The sequence below is a fragment of the Pleurodeles waltl genome, chromosome 7 (genome assembly GCF_031143425.1).
Source record: "Pleurodeles waltl isolate 20211129_DDA chromosome 7, aPleWal1.hap1.20221129, whole genome shotgun sequence".
NCBI classification, from domain to species: domain Eukaryota; kingdom Metazoa; phylum Chordata; class Amphibia; order Caudata; family Salamandridae; genus Pleurodeles; species Pleurodeles waltl.
In genome coordinates, this window is record NC_090446.1 from 132,811,741 (window position 1) to 132,833,038 (window position 21,298).

The 21,298-nt window shown below is 46.3% G+C and overlaps 1 protein-coding gene across 3 annotated transcripts in view; it reads left to right on the forward strand.

Annotated features, from left to right (window-relative positions):
- LOC138303858 (bactericidal permeability-increasing protein-like) overlaps positions 1-11,949 on the forward strand; it is a 94,853-nt gene extending 82,904 nt beyond the window's left edge. For 2 of the 3 annotated variants that reach the window (XM_069243341.1, XM_069243340.1), the window contains exon 16: positions 54-4,312. In XM_069243341.1, coding sequence (XP_069099442.1) covers positions 54-243 — 190 coding nt within the window. In that variant the 3' untranslated portion in view covers positions 244-4,312. Of the gene's footprint in view, positions 1-53; positions 4,313-6,260; positions 6,304-6,978; positions 7,043-7,130; positions 7,208-8,993 lie in introns of those variants that run through there. The other variant, XM_069243342.1, reaches the window with a different exon arrangement.
- Positions 11,950-21,298: the final 9,349 nt, after the last annotated feature.

The window sequence follows — 21,298 nt, forward strand, 5'->3', positions numbered from 1 at the left end:
GAGCATGCAGAAGGTGATGATTTTTATTTTCTCCCCCTGTACATGTCACATAGGTCAGCGCCCATCAGAAAATCGACATTTGGCGTGCCATCGCCAAGGACGTCCGGACCCTGGGGGTCCACAACAGACAGGTTACCTACTGCTGGAAGAGGTGGGAGGACATCCGCTGCGGGAGCAGGAAGACCGCGGAGGCTCTGCTGGGGATGGCCTCCCAATGTAGGAGGGGTGCCAGTCGTACTTTGACCCCCCTGATGTCCCGGATCCTGGCGGTGGCCTACCCCGATTTGGATGGGCGCGTGAGGACATCCCAACATTCTGCTGATTTTGCGTGCAGTGGAGGTGTCTGTGTGGGGGAGGAGGGCTGTGGGTATCCCTAGGCCAGGGCGATTTCTGTAGGCTAGGCCCCTCCGTTAGGCATGTCCCTGTGCCCCCGCCCCCCACCTCTGTAGGTTGCCTAGTACAGCTATTCATGGCCCTGTGTCACCTATGTGTGGAGTTGTCATCCATAGGCTTGTAGGCCATGTCCCACGGATTGAGTAGAGCACCCCAAGTGCGTGGCGTAGTGCAGGGGGCTTCTGTGTCTGTCCTCTCCGCCAACGGTGTCGCCAATGCATGCACTCAACATGTCTTTATTTCTCTCCCCCCCCTCTTTTTTGGTGGTCTTCCTGTTCATGTGTGCATTAGCATCATCAGGCGGAGGAGAAGTGGCATCGGAGCACGAGGGAGCTGCATCTCACATGGCCATGGAGGGCCATACAACTGACTCGGATTTCACCAGTGAGACGGAGGGCGAGGGGAGCTCCACAGCGGGGACACGTGGTAACACCAGCGACACAGACACGTCCTCGGAAGGGAGCTCCCTTGTGGAGGCGGCAACATCTGTGCCCACCGCAACAACAGGTACAGCCGCCACCCAACGCACCAGCTCTGCCCTCCCAGCAGCCCCTCAGCGTTCGCCCCGTGCCCGCTCACCCAGGAAGGTGGGCATCTCCTTCGCCCCAGGCACCTCAGGCCCTGCCCCAGTTACCCCTTCTGCCCTCAGTGAGGAGGTCATTGACCTCCTCAGGATGCTCATTGTTGGGCAGTCTACCCTTTTGAATGCCATCCAGGGTGTAGAAAGGGAGGTGCACCGGAGTAATGCATACCTGGAGGGCATTCATTCGGGTCAGGCTGCCCATCAGCGATCGTTCAACGCTCTGGCCTCAGCACTGATGGCAGCCATTGTCCCTGTCTCCTGCCTCCCTCCTCCAACTTCCTCAACCCAGTCCAACTCCCCTGTACCTCTTCCTATCCCAGACACACCTACAGACCAGCCTGCACACACCTCAACACCCAAGGGAAGCTCATCCAGACATAAGCACCACACATCACACAAGCATTCACCCAAGCAACATCCACATGCAGACATGCCAACAGCCACTGCCTCCTCTGTGTCCCCCTCCTCCTCGTCTCCCTCCTCCCTCCCTGTCACGTCTCCACTCACACTTGCATGCACAACATCTTCAGCCACTACGTCCATCACCAGCACACCCACCAGAACACTCCGCACACGTGCAGTCACCACCCCCACTACCATTTACACGTCCCCTGTGTCCTCTCCCAGTGTGTCTGTCACCCCCTCTTCCAAACCACACAAACGCAGGCAGCCACCCACCCAACAGCCATCCACCTCACGACAGCCTCCAGCCCAAGCACCTGCACCCAAAGACACCAGACTTCACTCTCCTACAACCACATCCTCTTCCTCCACTCCCATACCCACAACAACTACCCGTCCCTGTCTTTCTAAATTGATTTTCCTTTCCAACCTTGACCTCTTCCCAACAACTGACCCACCCCCTCCATCTCATAAGACTCCAATCAGCACCTCAGCCACCACAAACCCTGGACCTACAAGGACAATAGTCCAAGGATTTTGGAGTCCACCACCTTCAAGGCCAGCTACTTCGGCTACCAGTAAAGAGACGGTCAGCCCACCCCCTGAAAAAAAAGCCAAGAAAGCCAGTGCCCGGCGTGAGAGGCCAAAGACAGCAGGCTCCAAAAGCACTACCTTGGCACCGTCAGGAAGTGGGGTGCCACCTGGCACATCGCCAAAGGGAGGAAAGGGCCACAAAGGAGCAGGGAAGGGTGGCAAGGGCAGCACGCCCGACAAGTCCGGCAGCAGGCGAGCTGCCCAGGAGGGCCCCACCAGCCCCATTCCAGGTGTGCAGGAGGACACCCACGGGCCTGGGACGGCAGCACAGGAGGGCCCCGCAAGCGAGAAGACAGATGTGCACGAAGGGCCCGGCAGCCACATGTCAGGTGGCGAGTGAAATCCATGTCATGGCCGGATCTGGTGACCTGGACACACATGTCAAGAACCGCTGAACAGGGCACCGCCGTCTCAAGAACCGCTGGACAGGGCCCTTCAAGTCAAGAACCGCTGAACAGGGCCCTTCAAGTCAAGAACCGCTGAACAGGGCACCGCCGTCTCAAGAACCGCTGAACAGGGCCCTTCAAGTCAAGCACCGCTGAACAGGGCCCTTCAAGTGAAGAACCGCTGAACAGGGCCCTTCAAGTCAAGAACCGCTGAACAGGGCACCGCCGTCTCAAGAACCGCTGAACAGGGCCCTTCAAGTCAAGCACCGCGGAACAGTGCCCTTCAAGTCAAGAACCGCTGAACAGGACACCGCCGTCTCAAGAACCGCTGAACAGGGCTCTTCAAGTCAAGAACCGCTGAACAGGGCACCGCCGTCTCAAGAACCGCTGAACAGGGCCCTTCAAGGCAAGCACCGCTGAACAGGGCTCTTCAAGTCAAGAACCGCTGAACAGGGCACCGCCGTCTCAAGAACCGCTGAACAGGGCCCTTCAAGGCATGCACCGCTGAACAGGGCCCTTCAAGTCAAGAAACGCTGAACAAGGCACCGCCGTCTCAAGAACCGCTGAACAGGGCTCTTCAAGTCAAGAACCGCTGAACAGGGCACCGCCGTCTCAAGAACCGCTGAACAGGGCCCTTCAAGGCAAGCACCGCTGAACAGGGCCCTTCAAGTCAAGAACCGCTCCGTTGGGCCCTTCATCTCAAGCACCGCTCCGCTGGGCCCTTCATCTCAAGCACCGCTCCGCTGGGCCCTTCATCTCAAGCACCGCTCCGCTGGGCCCTTCATCTCAAGAACTGCTCCGCTGGGCACCGCCGTCTCTGCACCGCTCCGCTGGGCCTTTCATCTCAAGCACCGCTCCGCTGGGCCCTTCATCTCAAGCACCGCTCCGCTGGGCCCTTCATCTCAAGAACCGCTCCGCTGGGCACCGCCGCCTCTGCACCACTCCGCTGGGCCCTTCATCTCAAGCACCGCTCCGCTGGGCCCTTCATCTCAAGAACCGCTCCGCTGGGCACCGCCGTCTCTGCACCGCTCCGCTGGGCCCTTCATCTCAAGCACCGCTCCGCTGGGCCCTTCATCTCAAGCACCGCTCCGCTGGGCCCTTCCTCTCAAGAACCGCTCCGCTGGGCACCGCCGTCTCTGCACCGCTCCGCTGGGCCCTTCATCTCAAGCACCGCTCCGCTGGGCCCTTCATCTCAAGCACCGCTCCGTTGGGCCCTTCATCTCAAGCACCGCTCTGCTGGGCACCGCCGTCTCAAGCACCGCTGGACCATTGGCAGAAGGGGCAGGCCTGCATCTGTGTCGGGCAGGGCTGCACGAAGCACTCTGGGCACCATGCCTCCTCCAGAACCAGTGGAGTCTGTAATCCACTTGTGAGACTGTGGCTTTGCACTCCCCATGATTGAACAGTGGGCAATCCACCCACTGTAGAGACTTGAGAGACTGTGGCTTTGCACTCCCCAGGATGGCACAGTGGGCAACCCACCCACTGTAGAGACTTGTGAGACTGTGGGTTTGCACTCACCAGGATGGCACAGTGGGCAACCCACCACTGTAGAGACTTGTGAGACTGTGGCTTTGCACTCCCCAGGATGGCACAGTGGGCAATCCACCCACTGTAGAGACTTGAGAGACTGTGGCTTTGCACTCCCCAGGATTGAACAGTGGCCATGGAGGCCCCTCGTGGATCTGGCGTCGTGGACTCATCTGGCTGAGGTGCCCCCCCCTTCCCTTTCCCCTGAGGTGCCTGTAGTTTTGCTATCTGATGCCCCTGCAGTGTTCTCTCCTTTGGAGTCGGGTATCCTGTGTGGGCTTTGCCCATGTGTTTAGGCCCATTGGCCCACGAACAATGGCTGATACCCAATTTGGACAGGACAATTTACATATGTATATATAGTTATAGATGTTTGATATATTTTTTTACATAGCCGTACAATATACTTCAAATTTCATGATCATTTTATTTTGTCTTTGCATTCTTCCGGGGGGTTTGGGGGTGTCACTCTGAGTTGTTGCTCTGCATTGATGTGTATGTAGTTGTGGGTGAGGGTGAGGGTGGGTGTGTCGCGTATGTGTGTCCCCGTAATTTTTTGCCTCCCCCCTCCCCTGTGTCGTAGGTGCAGTGCTCACCGTTGTCTTCTGCGCTGGCGTTCGTGCTCCTGGTAGAGGAGCAGGAAGACAATAGCTGGTAGGATGTGTAGTTCGGGTTCCATGCTGTCCAGATTCCTCGTGGAGTGTGTAGAGGTGAGCGTTTCCCGTTCGTAATGGCTGTTTCCGCCGTGTTTTTATCGGCGGGGCTACCGCCCCGGAAAAGGGGGCGGATTGGTGGGTTGTGATAGGGTGGGCGGTACATTGACTCCCGCCTGTCTGTTGGCGGTGACCGCTGTGCTGTTTGTTTGTCCCGCCGTGGCAGTCGGAGTGTTGAAGTGGCGGTCTCTGTTGGCGGTTTCCGCCAGGGTCAGAATTCCATTTTTTTTACCGCCTGCCTGTTGGCGGGTTAGCCGCCGCTTTAACACCGACCGCCAGGGTTGGAATGACCCCCAATGTGTGATATTCATGCATGCTGTCGAAATTATGAACAGATGCCAGCTGGGAGCTCTCGTATCAGCTCTAATATTTTGTATTTGTGGTCAAATGTGAATTCAACATGGCACATTTGCATCTTTGTTTGGGGACAAAAGCAGAATATATAAATGACCTGCAGCGCATAAAGAATATTAATATAAATTGTTATGCAATAAAAGGGTGCCTGTGGAGTTAAAGTGGTGACCCCACACCTTGTCTGTCAAAGGACACTCATTGCATGACCGTGCACAGCAGAAGACATAACAAACAAACCATTGAAAAGCTTCAACTGGTCTGCTGCAAAAATATGTTCTTAACAGCACACATCATTTAGAGTTTACAATGTTTATGCATGAGTAGGTCAGCAAGTCAAGGCTTCCTCACTTTACATTATCGGACCTGCAGTCCATGCTTTGCCAAGGAAAACCCTGAACTGGAGGTGCTCCTGCCACTGCCAGACTGGGAACTTAAAGCAGCCCTGGAACATGTTGTCAGACCCCCACCCTTAGGGTTCATAGCGAGCAAGTGAATGTACATATTGCTATTACCAGAGAACCCAGACTTTTGTCAGCAAAAAAGAGATGAGTAGTATCAGAGACCCCACAGTCAAGACTTCTGGCACTGTTAAGAAAGGGAAGTCTTTTACTCCAACGTACAACCACGTGCAAGTCAAGGAAATATTGTCCAGTGCCATAGAGACCAGCCTCACGCCAGTGAAGACAAATATGGCCTAATAACATAGAACCAAGCCATCTGCATGAGATGGGAACATGGATGGGAAAATATGGCCTAATAACATAGAACCAAGCCGTCTGCATGAGATGGGAGTCAAGCCTTCAGTAGGCAATGGAAAGATTATTTAGTATCATGGTCCTGCCTACAGCAGGTGACTAGAAAGATGGCCCAGCACAACAGAGTCTGCCTCCTGCCAATGAAGGGAATGATGGCCTAGTATCCTAGAGTCCAGACTCCTGTCAGTGAATGGAAATCTTATAATTGGTAAATAGTTGGAGCTCCATCCCTATGTTTCTGTTGGTGGAGAATCCTTAATGACACTGGTTCTTTTGAGGGAGTTTTCTAGCACAGTGTTGCTCTGTAGAGGGGACTTGTCCTGATATGCATAGTTCAGGAAGGGAAGACCCATCCCCATACCGGTGCTGGTATCTTCATTCCTACATTAGCCCATCAGAGTTCTGTCCTGCCTTTTTGTATTTTTTTAGGCTGGCTGCTTGTTCTGAAGATGGGTCTCCAACCCTGTGATAGTCTGGGGCTAAAGCTCTGTTGCAATTTGCACTTTGGAGACACAAAGTGATACTGATTCTTGTAAATTTTCTCCTTCAGCTTCAGCCTGTCTCTGGTACACTCTGATGTTGGTCCTTTCAAGGTAAGGTGCCTCTTGTATGTGAAAGTGAGGTTCAGCAGGAAGAAGAGATATTTGTGAGCACTGGAAATTAAATAAAGGAGGCTGGTCTTTGAAGTGTGGGATTAATTGTAGGGAAACAGATGGGGTGCAAGGAATTGTAGCAAGTGCATGGCGCCCTGTGGATGAGAGTCCCCCTCGCACCCTATTAGTGGGTGACTGGCCCAAGAAAGTAGAGGGGAACCATATTCTGCTAGTGTGGAGGTGTTTGATGAGTGTGCCTCTTGAGGGTTTTGCATCCCTGCCTTGTGAGTGATTGGATGTGAGAGTGTATCAAGTGATCTTAAGCCAAGACTGTTGACAGGTGTGTTTTGGGCCCTGTCGGAGGACTCATCTACCTCATACCTCTGGCTGATTAACAGCTTTGTCAGACAAACTGCTGAGAAATAAGGGAGCTCACACTAATATGTAGCAATCTTGCCTTTCATAGTGTTCTCCCAGAAGCGGTTTAGGTGTGACGTCACTGGGCCACCTGATCAGGGCAACCAATCAAGTTTAGACAGTTAATGACATATTAGTCATACCCTGTCCCAGCCCTCATGGGTCTCCCAGAGGTACAGGACTGTGGCTGTAAGACAGTGTGCTAATGTTTCTCACCCTGCAAATTACTGTAATATATGCCTTTGTTGGTATGTTCAGGTTGACACTCTCCAGACATTGATGTCATGGGCCCTGCGGCTGGTTGTGCTGCCCAAAGTGAACGGTGAGGATCTGGTTCATTCTAATGTAACCCTCTGGTGCTTTAGTTATGCTCGGGCTGATATTTCACCTGTGCCTTGTTTCTCTCCCAGAAAAGCTGAGTAAAGGGTTTCCGCTGCCCACTATAGCCAACCTCAGACTGGTGAACCCCAGTGTCACAGTGAACCAGGTAAGTGTGAATGGCCATGCAACACCGAGAGCCCTGAGCTGGTCACAGTACCCCCACAACCCCAATGTTGAGCCCCTATCACTTGTTCCATCACACATGCAGTAGCCACCCTCCACCTTTAGTCCTACCTCTTGCCTCACGTGCCTACATCTGTTGACACCTCACTGCCTGCAAGCTGTAGCCGTAGGCTTCAGTAAATCCAGGGACACGTGTAGCGTATGCACTTATCGCCCCATCTCACCCTTACTATGTGTGTATCCCTCCTGAACAGTAAAGTTCATTTGCCCTTAAAATGCACCCACATTGAGAAATATAGAGTACAGACAACAGACTCATTCCATCCATTCATAACTCATACTGGGGGCTCTTACCCCTTTCAAATCCTTTGCACTTTCTCTTATATGTGTGTTAACTCTGGACTTTCTTTGTGCATACGAACTCACACACACTACTGCCCTGAACCAGTCCAAGTTATCCTTCCATGACCCATCTCGGACACCAGTGCTGCTCCGGCTAGTTACTGCTGGTTAATGCGCTGCGCCTATCATGGCGTCTATGTGGCAGTAAAGAATCCCATTACCAAGGAACCCAATGCCTGGACCCCATTACCAAGAAACCATTAGCACGGTTTGCTTGTAATATTGTTCATTTTATTTTGGGGTAACACGTAGTTTACATCAGAATACAGTCCGCTGCCTGGTGTTGGGCTCGGAGTATTACAAGTTGTTTTTCTTCGAAGAAGTCTTTTTTGGTCACGGGACCGAAGGACTCCTCCCTCTTTGGCTAATGGAGCCGAAGAGGGAGGAGTCCTTCGGTCCCGTGACCAAAAAAGACTTCTTCGAAGAAAAACAACTTGTAATACTCCGAGCCCAACACCAGGCAGCGGACTGTGCTAAACATGTGAATCTGCAGTGACTAATGCCACGAACAGATGTACACTGGGTAAGTGACATTTTCATTATAGATTTTCATACATTATTCCTGTCCTAACCTTTTTCTGTTGCCCTGACCCATTCAAGCTGTCCATTCTGCCTCTATCCCAAGGACCTGCCCCCTTCATGCCTTTTATTTTTCTAGGCCATGTCCCTCCCCTGACACTTGTCCCTGAATGCATACCTTGCCTCTTCCTTGATGTCCTGCCCTTCTCCTTGATCCTGCTTAGTGCCAGGGTTTGCTGTGCCCCACATGCCCATGCTCTGCAGCCCGCCTTATCCTCCAGGCCACTCTTCTAACACCCCAGCTCCCTCCCTGTGTACTGCTCCAGTCCTGATGCAAGCCTGCCAACTCACAGGCGCTGCCCTGGGACACACACTGCTTCATTTGAGCCGGTAGATGAACGCTGGGCCCACCTGCACTACCTTTTGGGGACTGGCACACATTTTTCCTCATTGGGTTTTTACCCAGAGCAAGAGAATGAAAAACACAAAAGGGGAGAAGATGGAGAAAGGGAAAAACTGAAAAACAGTGTCAACGAAATAAAGGAGGGATGGAAATCAACTTGAAGGAGTGAGATAAATGAGCAGGGGATGTCTTGGAGAGGATGAAAGAGTCATGAGCTGGAATCAAAATCATGCTGGCTTGCTACTCATCATCCCAGAATTTTGAGGGAGCCAATCACGGGCTTCTGAGCAAAATGTTGCCCCTGGCACTTTTTTTATGCCTGTCCCCTCGCCAACACCACGCCCTTTTCTAGCTGTCACTAATAGGATGAAAAATATTCTGAGGTTGACGCCTGTGCTGATGGTTGAATCCAGTACCCTGACGATGGCTTGTATTTTGTTCACAGGGCCACGTGCTCATTGCTACAGATGTGCAGTACTCTGCAAAACAAAGCACAGCTGCATCGCGCGTCCCTGAGTGACGTCAGTAGGCAGACGTAATCAAGCAGATGCTGGACCAGAACACTCGGAGAAAATGTGAAGATTCTTGTGTATCAACGACCTACCTCCAGCGGAGACCCAACCTATTCTCACTGTGTCAACAGCAGCGCGTGCTCACTGCCTTCACTGCAGACTGCTGGCCATTTCAAGAATATGATACAAAGCTCCTGGGAAAAGATTTTCTTAGATTGTTGTAATATAGAAATAATCATTATTTCAATTGAACCTGTCCTGGGAGATCTGCCACGGAACAGTGCGAATTTTTCAATCAATGAATTGAACGGAAGTGCCCTTTTCGTCTTCCGGCAGCAGCTGTAGTGCACATTTGATGCTTAAACAATTTACTCATCTGACGCAAACTATCTTACACCCGGAATAATGTTATTTTGAAAGCATTGCTCATGAGAACTAACTTTGTACTGTAAAATGTTGTTTAGCAGATAATAAATATGCGAATGTGCATGCCCTTTATTCAATTTGAGCATGCTTCATGTTTCAAAAATATTACTGCTCTATATAATTCCCTCCAAAAATTGTACAGTTTTGTATACACCTGTTCGGATAACGTTGGTGTATGTTGCTGCAAAGATTTAACAGGGTTTGACTGTTGTGTTATACGATGTTTTTTGGCACACATCACAAGCGATACTTGACGTTTGTCAATATGGATGCGTCGTTTTGTATTTGCTAAACTGTGCTTTGAACCATCATCGGTGAGTGCTAGGGTGGGCCCTTCCTGCCAAGGGTTCCTTGATGTGACATGACTTGATAAGGGTCCCAAGAGTGCGCAGGTTTCATCTGTGCTTCTCCTGAGACACTGATTATCGATCTCCCGCGGTGGCCAACAAATCACCACCAGTGCTACCAACACCATGGGTGCGTCATATCCTGGGGGTGCTCCGCCCATTCTGGTGGCGGGTCAGACACAGTCCTCAACAAGTCCTGTTGGGTGCAAGGAGTGCTTGCACCGTATCCTGGTATTTCTAGACGTGTGGTCACATAGCTCCCTCTGTACAATTCCATGTGCATATTTCTCCGGGTAATACCCACAAAATGTCTATGGTGAAAAGAGGTAGGGAGGAAGCAAAATGTGGAGTAATAGACAGGCAAGCTTAAATTTATTATATAAAGATACCATTACAATATTGTGGTAGTCAATATGTTGGCATCAATATTTTTGTAGCACAATCTTTTTGGCTCATTATTATAGCTGCACTTGCTGAGGCCCCTCCCACTGAAGGCCGCTGTACCTGGACACCTCTCTATAGAGCTGTCAGTGCATGTGACGTGTATTGGCTTTGCAAATGTGTGTTTTTTGGTTTTTATGCAAGGAATACCAAAGCTGTACTTACCAGAGTATATTCTACTTTCTGTTCTCCCTTGCCCTTATTTCATACCAACCAGAAGCAGCATCCGTCTAGGAGCAGACACAGCAGTGGTGAAAATACAAGAGGGACTGTGCTGTGCCATTAGTGTGCTGTGTGATACAACTCTATGGGCATTGGTCCCTTCAGCACAGCTCCACTCCAGCTCCTCCTTCATGGCATGTACCACAAGCCACCCAGCACTTATGCTCTCTTCATATGTGCCAGTCTTGTAGAGGCATCCTTCCCTTCATGAGTAAACCATAATGAGCCTCAGCCTGAAGAAATAGCACAATATAGAACCACCCTTTAAACCCTTTCACTACTAGGAATTCCTTCACTAACTACGCATTCCTATTGAGTCTTAAACAACAAAAGAACTTGTTACCACCTAAATTCCAAAAGAGGTATGTTAGCAGCAAGCAGCAAGAAAATCTTTCTTTTTTCCTGCAAATAGCTACTTTTCATCTGAGAGTTAAAGACTTTCAAATACTGGATTTCCTACTGACTTGGGGGCCCTGATGCACCACAACTTCTATTTTTTAGACAAGCAGCATGGAATACAGTTATCAGAAAGGCAGCGGCGTATAGATACTGTTCTGGTTTTGGAACAACTATTTGTGAGCGCCTGACGTTTGTCAATCTACAGGAACTGTTTCAAACTTATAGGATGCACCAACCTGTTGCACTGCACTGCAAACTTGAAAATGATGTGCTTTCTCTGCTCCATTAAGTTTGAGAGCTGTGTTATGTAATCCAGCAGGCGCTGTTCTTTTCACTCTGCTGTGTTGTTTTCACAAGCCATCGCCAAAGACTTAACAATGTTCAACCTTCAAATTCAGCGGAGGACTCAAGTCCACATCATCAGAAGAAGAATCAAAAGTGACCAGATTTCATCCCTATGCACAAACGTAACTATGTCTGTTTTTCTATAAACAGAAAGGCCCATATTTATACTTTTATAACGCTGCATTTGCATCATTTTTTTACGCAAAAACGGTGCAAACTTTCAAAATATAATTGAATTTTTAAGTTTGCGCTTCTTTTGCATAAAAAAATGATGCAAATATGGCGCTAGAAAAGTATAAATATTGGCTAAAGAGTCTTTAATGGGAATGGTTAGACTTTTTGAATTCTTTTTATTTTTCTTTCTTTTCTTGCATGGAGCAGTAAATGAAAAAATAAATTGTTTCCTTTTATTTTTTGTTGTGCATAAAACCCTTTTTATACTCCTCATCTATGATGTTGCACATTATCATGAATCTTTTTTTAATGTATCTTTCTTGTCAAGTGGGATATGTTGTACGGATCAGGTCTTCGAGTGCAGAGAACCCTTTTCCATTTCAGTTTGAACATGTTATTGAACATGTAACAAGTGATGAATTGCTATTTCATTAAGTGCACATTTCTGGCAAGTGCTTTTATTCTGTAAATGTACAGTGAATATCTCTGATAAGCAAGATCAATAAAACAAATCAATAAAAACACATTCAGTGACTATTTAGCCCAGACATTATTCAAGGATTGTCATAAATCTTATGACTGTTTCCCTCCATAATTATATTATTTTATCTATTTTAATCACTTGTTTTTTGCTTCTTTCTTTTAGTTTCTCAAACATATACAAAACAGATTCCATTTTACCTATAGTTTCCATTTGAGTTAACCTGTCTAGCTTGTTTACCTTTGGCCTATAGTTGATCTTAGGAAATGGAGGTCACCATCTTTGACCATGGAGGCTGCCATCTTTGACAATAGGTGTTTTTTTTACAAGATATTATGTACAAATGTGGCTAAAAATTGTGTAGTTGTCTTTACAATACAACACCCCTGATACAGGTGTCTAGAATTTACTGACAGTTTCAAGACAGTCCACATTTTAATGTTTGTCGACCTTTCGGCCCAACCTATGAAACTCATTCAAAAAGGCTCCTCATCAGGATGGACCATTGTAGGAGGAAGCACCCATCAGTACTCTATGAGTGTACATCCATTAATAAATCCATTCTAGCATCTGAAGGTCAAGGTGTCATACGGACTCAATGTGGATCCAGGGATTAATCCCAAAAGCTCCCCTTGGTTTCCCTGCTGGGCACAGCTGCCCTCTACTTGCAGCATCTAATTAGGACCGCTTTCTCGAGTGAAGTCGCAGGTAAAGTATTGCCCGACCTTCACACTGGTCTCCTCCAAAAGACCAATTATTTTCAACTGCGGGACGAGCTGATGCTCAACTCATTCCGCAGTTAAAAATAATTGGTCTTTTCATAGGTTGGGTCGAAACGTTGACATAAATTAAAAGGTGGACTGTGTCTTGAAACTGTCAGTAGATTCTAGACACCTGTATCAGGGGTGCTGTAAAGAAGATTACATAATTTTTAGCCACATTTGTACATATTATCTTGCAAATAACACCGATGCACTTTAATTTCACTTTATTCACTTGCACTTGGTTGTCACTTAATAGGAGCACCTAATATCAGTACATGTTACCCTGTTGAGGGTGTGTTTGCATTGTTTAATTTTGGAATTCTTTACGTCTAATGAAATGGATGAAATACTTGATGAATGTTATCAAGTTGGAGGGTTTTTAGTAAAACAACCACTGCCATGGAAGTCTAGGGCTATACTTCCCCCGGGAGGACCAATTTTTGCTATTCCAATATTAAGTAACCAGGTCCCAGGGTTACTGGGTTTGCCCAATAATCTTTGACAATAGGGGCCGCCAATTTTCCCAAATTAAAGTGCACAAACATTGAGAAGGTTATGCCCAGATGATCCATTACTAGTGCAAAGCTGGTCCTACGTTGCTTGTGTTCCGGTTTAGGGAGAACATGTTTTACAGTTCAGGTTGGACTATTACCATTGGAGCAGAGTCAAGAATGATTTGTAGATTGCTGGGATAAACTGAGGTTTCATGGTATGCAAAATAACAATGTACTGGGATGCGATCCTAAGTAATTACCAGTTGCTGAGATTAATTCTTGCTTTCCATCCATTACTTTTTTTGTATACTTTAGTGTGTCTCCTTTTGTGTGATGGTTATGCCCAGACGTGGGTCCCAAGCACACTGTGTCACTGGAACCAAGCCATACCAAGCCATACCTATGCTGTGTCCTTAAATGAGTTGAAAATCTTTTTCCAAATCAGTCTTCACAAAATGCAATTTTTTTGCTGTCCCTAAAAAGCAATAGCTTTGATTTAGGGACAAAACTGTCCGATACTCGGGCGACCTGTGACATCATCATTTACAAAGAGCTGAACTGTGATCCTTAAAAGGGGATTTATTATTGGTTAGTATGTGCTCAACAGAGAGTCTTTCTTCTACTACTTTCCATTGTGCTTTGTCTCACGCTGATCACTGTTTCCTTTAAGGATTTCCTCATCCGTACCCTCTTTGTTTTGAAATCCTGGAACTGGTTATCTGCAACACATGTTTGTTCTTTAAAAAGGAAAGCTGGCATGGTAGGAGGAATCATTATGATAAATACCATTCTGCAGAAATCCAGGAATTCAAATATGTCAGCTGTTCAAGCTGCAAAGGAGCAACAGCGGTGCAGGCCAACATCAAATTTAAGACCATATTCTGTGATAGGTACACATTAAAGGGCAGATTTATTGTGTTTTTGTGGTGGAGTTGCAACACTTTTGTGGTGCAGTCCCTGCACAAAATCATTTGTGGTATTTACCAAGCCATGCAAAGTCACTTTTCATGGGTTTGTGTGGTTTAGTAAATACAAAGAAACACAATGCAATGCATAGCGCTGCCTTGCATTACATGGAGCTGGGAAGGCTCTCAATGGGTAGAGCATGGGCATGAGACTTGACACATTCCCAGAAAGCTTCGGAATGCATCAAAAAGCTACGCCTCCTGAAGCAGGCGTCATGAGTAGCAGGATCTTTATTTCTCCTTGCTACTTTCTCTTTTTATGCATGCTGCATTCTGTAGCAGGCATAGAAAGAGGAATTTGCCTCTTTAGATTGTTTCCTTATAGCAAGGTATTCATTCCTGCACAAAACAATCCTGCTTGTAACTCAGACACTCTTGCACCTTGGTGTAAGGGTGCTTGTGTTGGAGCTAGTCAGCACACAGTGCACCAGCGCTAGGAGGCAACAGAAATGTGCCATTCCTTAGTAGATAGGGCACATTTTCCTGTCTCTCTTTTATGCAGTGCAGCACAGCAACTTTGCTTGATATCTTGCGTTGCATGAAATGTAATTAAATATGGCCAAAAATTCACATGAGGAGGGGAACACTGATTTGATTCGAACTGCACATGTCCTCCTGCATCACATTTAAACAATCAAAAGGTGATGGAAGGATGCTTGCGATAAGTCTAATGACTGGCAATCACTCGACTAGCATTCCAATCCAGTGTTCTTTGGCCCTCCATGCCACCTCAGTTTGCACAGGGCCATATGCAAGTCAGTCTTGACCCTCTTCCAATAGGAACAGTTCACCCCAAACTCACACGTCCCCAAACTGGAACACAAGCAACCCGAGACCAGTTGTGCCCTGAGTGGGACTCATCAGGCAGGCGTTATCTGATTCTAGTGGCACAATGGGTTAGAAGGCTACTCCAAACAATTGTTGTTCCGGGGCCAGATTGTGCTCGTAGGTGAACCGAGATTAGCGGTAAAACGCCAAGCCGTAGTGGTTTGTGAAGCCTGATGTTGCCCCGATGAGGCCCTACTAGTAGACTTTGGAGGGTTTTTGTTTACCCAAATAGGGAACTCAAAACAATCTTATCACAGAACTCTTTTCAATAAGGATTAGGTACGTATTAGGTCCTGAAGAATCGCACAAGATCGTTTTCGACTATGAGTAGCGAGAAACATGTTGACCTCCTGTTTTTGATTGAGTGACACAGGAACTCTGTGTTGCCTCACTTCGTACCATTTTCAACGAGATTTACGAATTGTATATTTCTTTGTTGAGGGATTGTAAACATTACTTTGCCATATCCCTATACAGTGTTTTTAATCATGTCAGAGGCATTAACATCTGAATAAATTATCAGTTTTTACCTTTAGACATTTTTATATATTTCTCTATACCAATTCTTTTTCATATTTTGACCGGTTTATACCATTTTTCAAAAGATCTCCGGCAAAGAGCCCCCTTGAGGGGCCTGTCAGGCATTGCAGTGCCGGCCTGACGAGGAGCATGGCCCAATGATGAAGCATGTCACCGGCTGGTGAGTGAGGGCTCTTGCTTTAAGCATATTGCTTTTTCTGATATACCTCTGTCTTAAGAGAACCCTTTCTTTGTTTTGGAACCGTGTGTATACTATTTTTGATTTACTCCAAACAATTGCCAGTGGTTAGACAAATTGCAAGCATTCCTCCAGTCCTATTTCGTGGTCTTTGGGTCACACAACTAATGCAATACTAAGGTGCTTTACTACCCAGTCCAAGGTCACCACACTGTAACACACCTAACAGATTAAAGATTTAGTTTATCCTCTGACAGATGCCTTGACAGGCTCACCAGGTCGGCAGGGGAAGAAGGGCAGTCTGATCACGCCTGAATGTCCAGAGGGCTGTCATGATGAGGAAGCTCACTAGCCTTATGGTTTTGCTGTTCAGAAACAAACCTCAAATATTGAGATTTGTTTTTGAAAAGTGAATCTATCTATCTATCTATCTATCTATCTATCTATCTATCTATCTATCTATCTATCTATTTATCTATCTCTATTTATTCCTCAGACACAGGAACATTTTTTGTTTTCTTCCCTGCTCGTTATGGAAAATGTTATCTTTTCCTTCCTGAGACACTAATGCCTGCCATCACATAAATCAGTGTAGGGCACCCTACCCCAAATAGGGTAGTGAATCTCCTATTGTGACCTGGCAGCCCCTGGGCAGACAGCCACCAGGTCAAAGGCGGAGGCTTCTCCATTCAAACCTGGCATTCCCCTTCCACTAAATGGAACCTGGGAATCACATATTTAGAGTCATCCTGCAAATGGTCTCATATGTTTCCATTTTTCTTATTGTTTTGAGTACCCCAGTGCCTAATTTGAGCCAGTGGTTGCCGGTGGGGAGCACGAGCACTTATTTTTGAGGGCCGGCACTTATTTTTCTGCAGCAGGCAACTTCTGCAAGCAAAAGCCCCAGATGGGAAAGACAGAGGAACGACTGACAGAAAAGCGTCACAAAGGGAGAAAGTAGAAAACTGCAAGAATGAGCTGAAGTGGCAGGGAGTGGTTGTAAATGGATTAAAGAGGCCTGAGATGGTTTTAGGATTACGCTGCTTCAGTATTCCGTGCTCGCACATTTAATTGCAGCAGCCGCGTGTTTCATATGAGAGATATGGGCACCAGCACGTTTTTATTTACAAATTAAGCACCTGAATATCCTAATGCCACAGGCTGATCACTGCTTTCTGTTATTATGGGATAAAATACCAAATCTTTTGAATTAACATATCAAACTTCTTTCTTTCCTGTTCTTTTAATTCTATCATACACTGAGTTGTCGTGCCAATGTTTCCGTTCTTCACTTTTTCACTCCAGTGTCATCAGCTCTCTCTAGCAGAAGCCCATGAATGTATCCCATCTTCCCTGGGGCCAATGAGTACAGGCCTGCCAGCTAAATAAAAAAATGACTTATGAGGAGGGGTTGGCCCTTGGAGGTGTCGGGTTCTTATGCTGAGAATTTCCTAAGAGGCACTTTCGCCACCTGCTCCCACCCAACACCCTCCTACGAAAATAAAAAGGTTACTAAGACTGTTTCCTGGTGTGTTTTCTCACCCCTTAATGGACATAAGCTGTTCAAAATCTCAAACGACGAGATGGAAATAAACTCTTTTTAGTGGTTTCCAGCTCATTTTTCCATCCACCGTATAATATTGGCTCTTCACTGGGCGATCGTATGAAAGGAGCTGATATTGGTTAACCCGCTCTGGTGCACCATCTAAGGAGGCAGGTCAGTGAGTAATAAACAATTAAGCAAAATGAGAACATGTTAGCTTGTGTGAGGATCTTTCCTTCTGTGTTTCCTGGCTGCTCAATGATAATCGAGTTTGCCTAGAGAGCCAGGAAATAATTAAAACATTGATCTGTTACTCAGATGTGGGACCAGTCGGGGGCAGGTCCCACCCCTTTAAAAATAAAAGGAGCGGGTCGTACCATGTAGTGTCTCATCCACAAGTGGTGACCTACAGTGCGGTGCCCCCACTCTGAAGCTAGAAGTCATTAAGTCTGGGACCACCAAAAGCTCCCCATATCATGAGCACTTCAGTCCCTAATGAAATTTGCCTGGGTATGCGAATGGCCTCTAGGTCTCTGCTCACTGGTGGAACACTAACCTTTTTGTAGGTCACCCACAGGGCCCTGTGCATCAAACAGGAAAGCAAATCCACCTTCCCCAGCCCGTGAGCTGGGATGCAGCAGACTTCTGGAGCCCTGTCGCCAGCATCCATGTAGGATCACTCTCTGAGAGGGCAAAATGATTCTTACTCTAGTGAATCTTCTGAAACAATCTCATGTGCAGGTAGACATCATCTAATCACTCACCCTCGGAACTATCATTCATCTGGACCCAGCACAAGCGTACCCCATGCCATCATCCCCCTTACCGGACACACAGAATATAGCGAACCTCTCTGCACTCTCTGTGGCAGCCCTGGGGGCACTAGAGGAGGTGCACTGTATTCTCCTACAAAAACACCCAGGCATGAAACTTAGGGCCTGATTTAGAGTTTGGCGGAGGAGTTTACTCCATCACAAAAAATGTGACGGATATCTCGTCCGCCATATTAGAATTCCATAATAACCTATAGAGATCAAGAGATCATAATACAGTGGACAGGATATGCATCACGCTTATGACAGAGTAACCAGTCCGCCAAACTTTAAATCGGGCCGTAGTCCACTTGCACACTCAATGCAGACTGTCTCCTAGATAAGGGAAGAGGACACTTCAAGAGCTTCCACCGATCCCTCTGTTCTTTGGTGCTTAGTGTGGGTGGCGGAGAGAGTGCCCTGCCGTCAGTGTTTCTTTTCATGGCCCTTTACTAAGTAGAACCCCAGACATGAAGGACATGTTTTATTGGTGGGGCAGCTTCTGGGGAACAGTCCATGGATGGAATTTATGTTTTCCTGTCCCAGATTTGGAGATTTGATGAGCAGAAGCCTAAGAGGATCAAGGATACCATTTAAATCTCAAGTATAGCTCAGAAATTGCATTAAACAGGGTCATCTTAAGGATTTTTGGGGGCCCTGTAAGGTACACATTTGTATTTTATTACCAATTTCTAGTTTACTCAAGCCCTCCTGAATCCAAATAATACTAAATTATGAGTTCAACTTTAACAGGGCCACACAAAACAGATGTATATGTCTTGCATTGAACCCCAAAATCCTTAAGATAAAATAGGATAGAAAGACAAAGTCAAAGGTAGAGGTAAGCAGAGAGTTAGAGAGGTTTAGAAAGAGAATATAATACACAAATAGTCAAAAAGAGAGAATGTTCACTTTCCTAGAGGGCCTTCAAAAGAGAAGGCCCTGGGAAATCTCTCACTTTGCCTTAAAACGTTTCTGACATTGAAACCTAAGCATGATTAAGGACGCAAAAGCACAGTAACCAAAACAATTACCATTGTGGTAAATTATAATGATATCATGAGATCCAAGAAGACTCATAAACAATGTTTTGTTATCTACATCATCCAGTTCCTTATTTGCAAACGTGCCATTCGTCTGTGGTTTTTTTCTTGGCGTTAAACTCCTCGCCTTTCATACTCAGTTTACACTCGGTTTTGTTTCAAATTCACCATGTAACAATCAATCAAGTTTACTGCAAGTTGTTCAGAACAGAATATGCTCCATAAAAGAACATGCAAAAACTATTATAATATAATGCATTATTTTACTGTTGAAATCTACTTAGTGCCTCTATAAAACCTCTTTGTAATATCTGTCTTTGTTCAAGATGTAGTAGGTAGCTAGTCTCTACATGCCCTCCTCTATGTACCTAGAACATGTACAGGAGCAGCATGCCCTCTGTTTATAAATTACATTTTTTAATTATCTTTAGTTGGAATACTCTGACCTGGACAGCTGGTCAGAGCAAGGGTGTTTCCAGACTCGTGCAGAGTGTGCACAATGATTAGAAGTTAACAAGAGAAGTTATCACACTTGGAGCACATTTGCAGAAAGTTTTCTAAACAATCTCTTCTCCCACGCTTCCACTTAAAATAGATACTTTTCTTTCTTTTCGTTTAAAAAAATTAGACAGTAGCACAGAAGGAATTTCCTTTTATCGGGTACTTTAGCATGTTTTTTTAGATACAGTAGCTTGTATGAAAAATATTGTATGCCGTTTGTAGACAATTGACTGCTAAATAAATTAAAAAGACATAAAATTAATTGATCCACTCAGGAAATATGAGCGAAAAACATATTTTGGTGGCCATCTTCGAACATGGCACCTCATGTTGCTTGCCGCCCATGCCTTAAATGCTTAAAATTCCAGTTTCAGAATGGCCAACACTTCTGCCAAGTTTCATGCTTTTACCTAATAACGCACAATTCAGTCTAAGAGGAGGGCATATTCTCTGGACCAAAGCAAAACCCCATTGATACTCTTTTGAACTAAGTTAGCTTTGTAGCTGAAAGGAGGCCATTGCCATAACCCGTTCACATGCTCTCAGCCGTAATGGTCAATATTCAACAAAAAGAATTCTGAAGACAAGCTGTACACCCTTCAGTATGAATAGGAAGTGCTACAAGACCCTTTTAAGCTCTGGTATTCAAGATGTATGCTGAAAAGTTGTAGATAGTCACTATAATCCAGTGGACCGCATGAAGTATCACTTCATAGTAAAGGCCTTCACAGGGGCTTAGCCACAGTCTTGGCCGCAGTATATTAACTAACCTAAACTTATCTAAACTGAAACTCCTTATCCAAAGGAAAAATCAATGCCTTGTCTCACAAGCAAGTGGTGATCATAAAAACCTAGGAACATTTTAGTACCTCAGTTGCCTCAGTGACGTGGGCAGGTCCGCCCTCCAGTTCTCCCCAACTTGTGGTGCAACTGGAACATCTTTGACTCAGGAAATAACCTATTGAAACTCTTCATTGAACAGTTAATCTGCTCTACTCACAGAGAGACAACTTCATGAGAGCCAAAGGCAGCAACACTTACTCCAAGTTAGTCGTATAGGGCCAGTCGCTCAATTGGGATCAATTTCAGATTGATTGATTTTTGACATTGGCTCAGTCCAACCAGGTGCTCTCTTACTTAGCAGAGTGGATCTCCAGTTTCTGCTGGTGGTGGAAGAACTCAAACATGCACAAGAGTTTCAGTACTGATAAATTGGATCTCACCATGAGGATTATGTCATATATGAAAATGAAAGCACTTATTCTTGTACCAGTCACAGTCCTGCAATTGCCTACACAAAAACTCCTTCTAGTCATGTCATCTAGATAATGATGGTAGGTTTTCCTGGAGCTGTCATGACATAGGTGGTGTGACTGAGCAAAGTCTTAGTAAAGCCAGGTCAACTCGAGCAAGATGGAATTGTCTGAGGGATTCAGTGGACCTTCATGAGTGTTTGGCTTACAAAGGGATTCATCACCAGGCTTATGTATTTTTATTATGATTCAGATGGCATCCCAGTCTAACATATTCTGGGTCAACTGCATTTTAAGATTTATATCTTTGATAGTTGCCAGCCCACAGCTCCACATTTCACTCACTAACTTCAGAGTCTCATGAGCCCTGTGAGCATGCCTATAGAAGAGAGTCAGTTTAATAAATGTTTCTGATAGCCAAGTGGAAATTTCAGTTCTGTTAACAATAATGGGCCAGATTCACAAACTGCATTTTGTAAAAT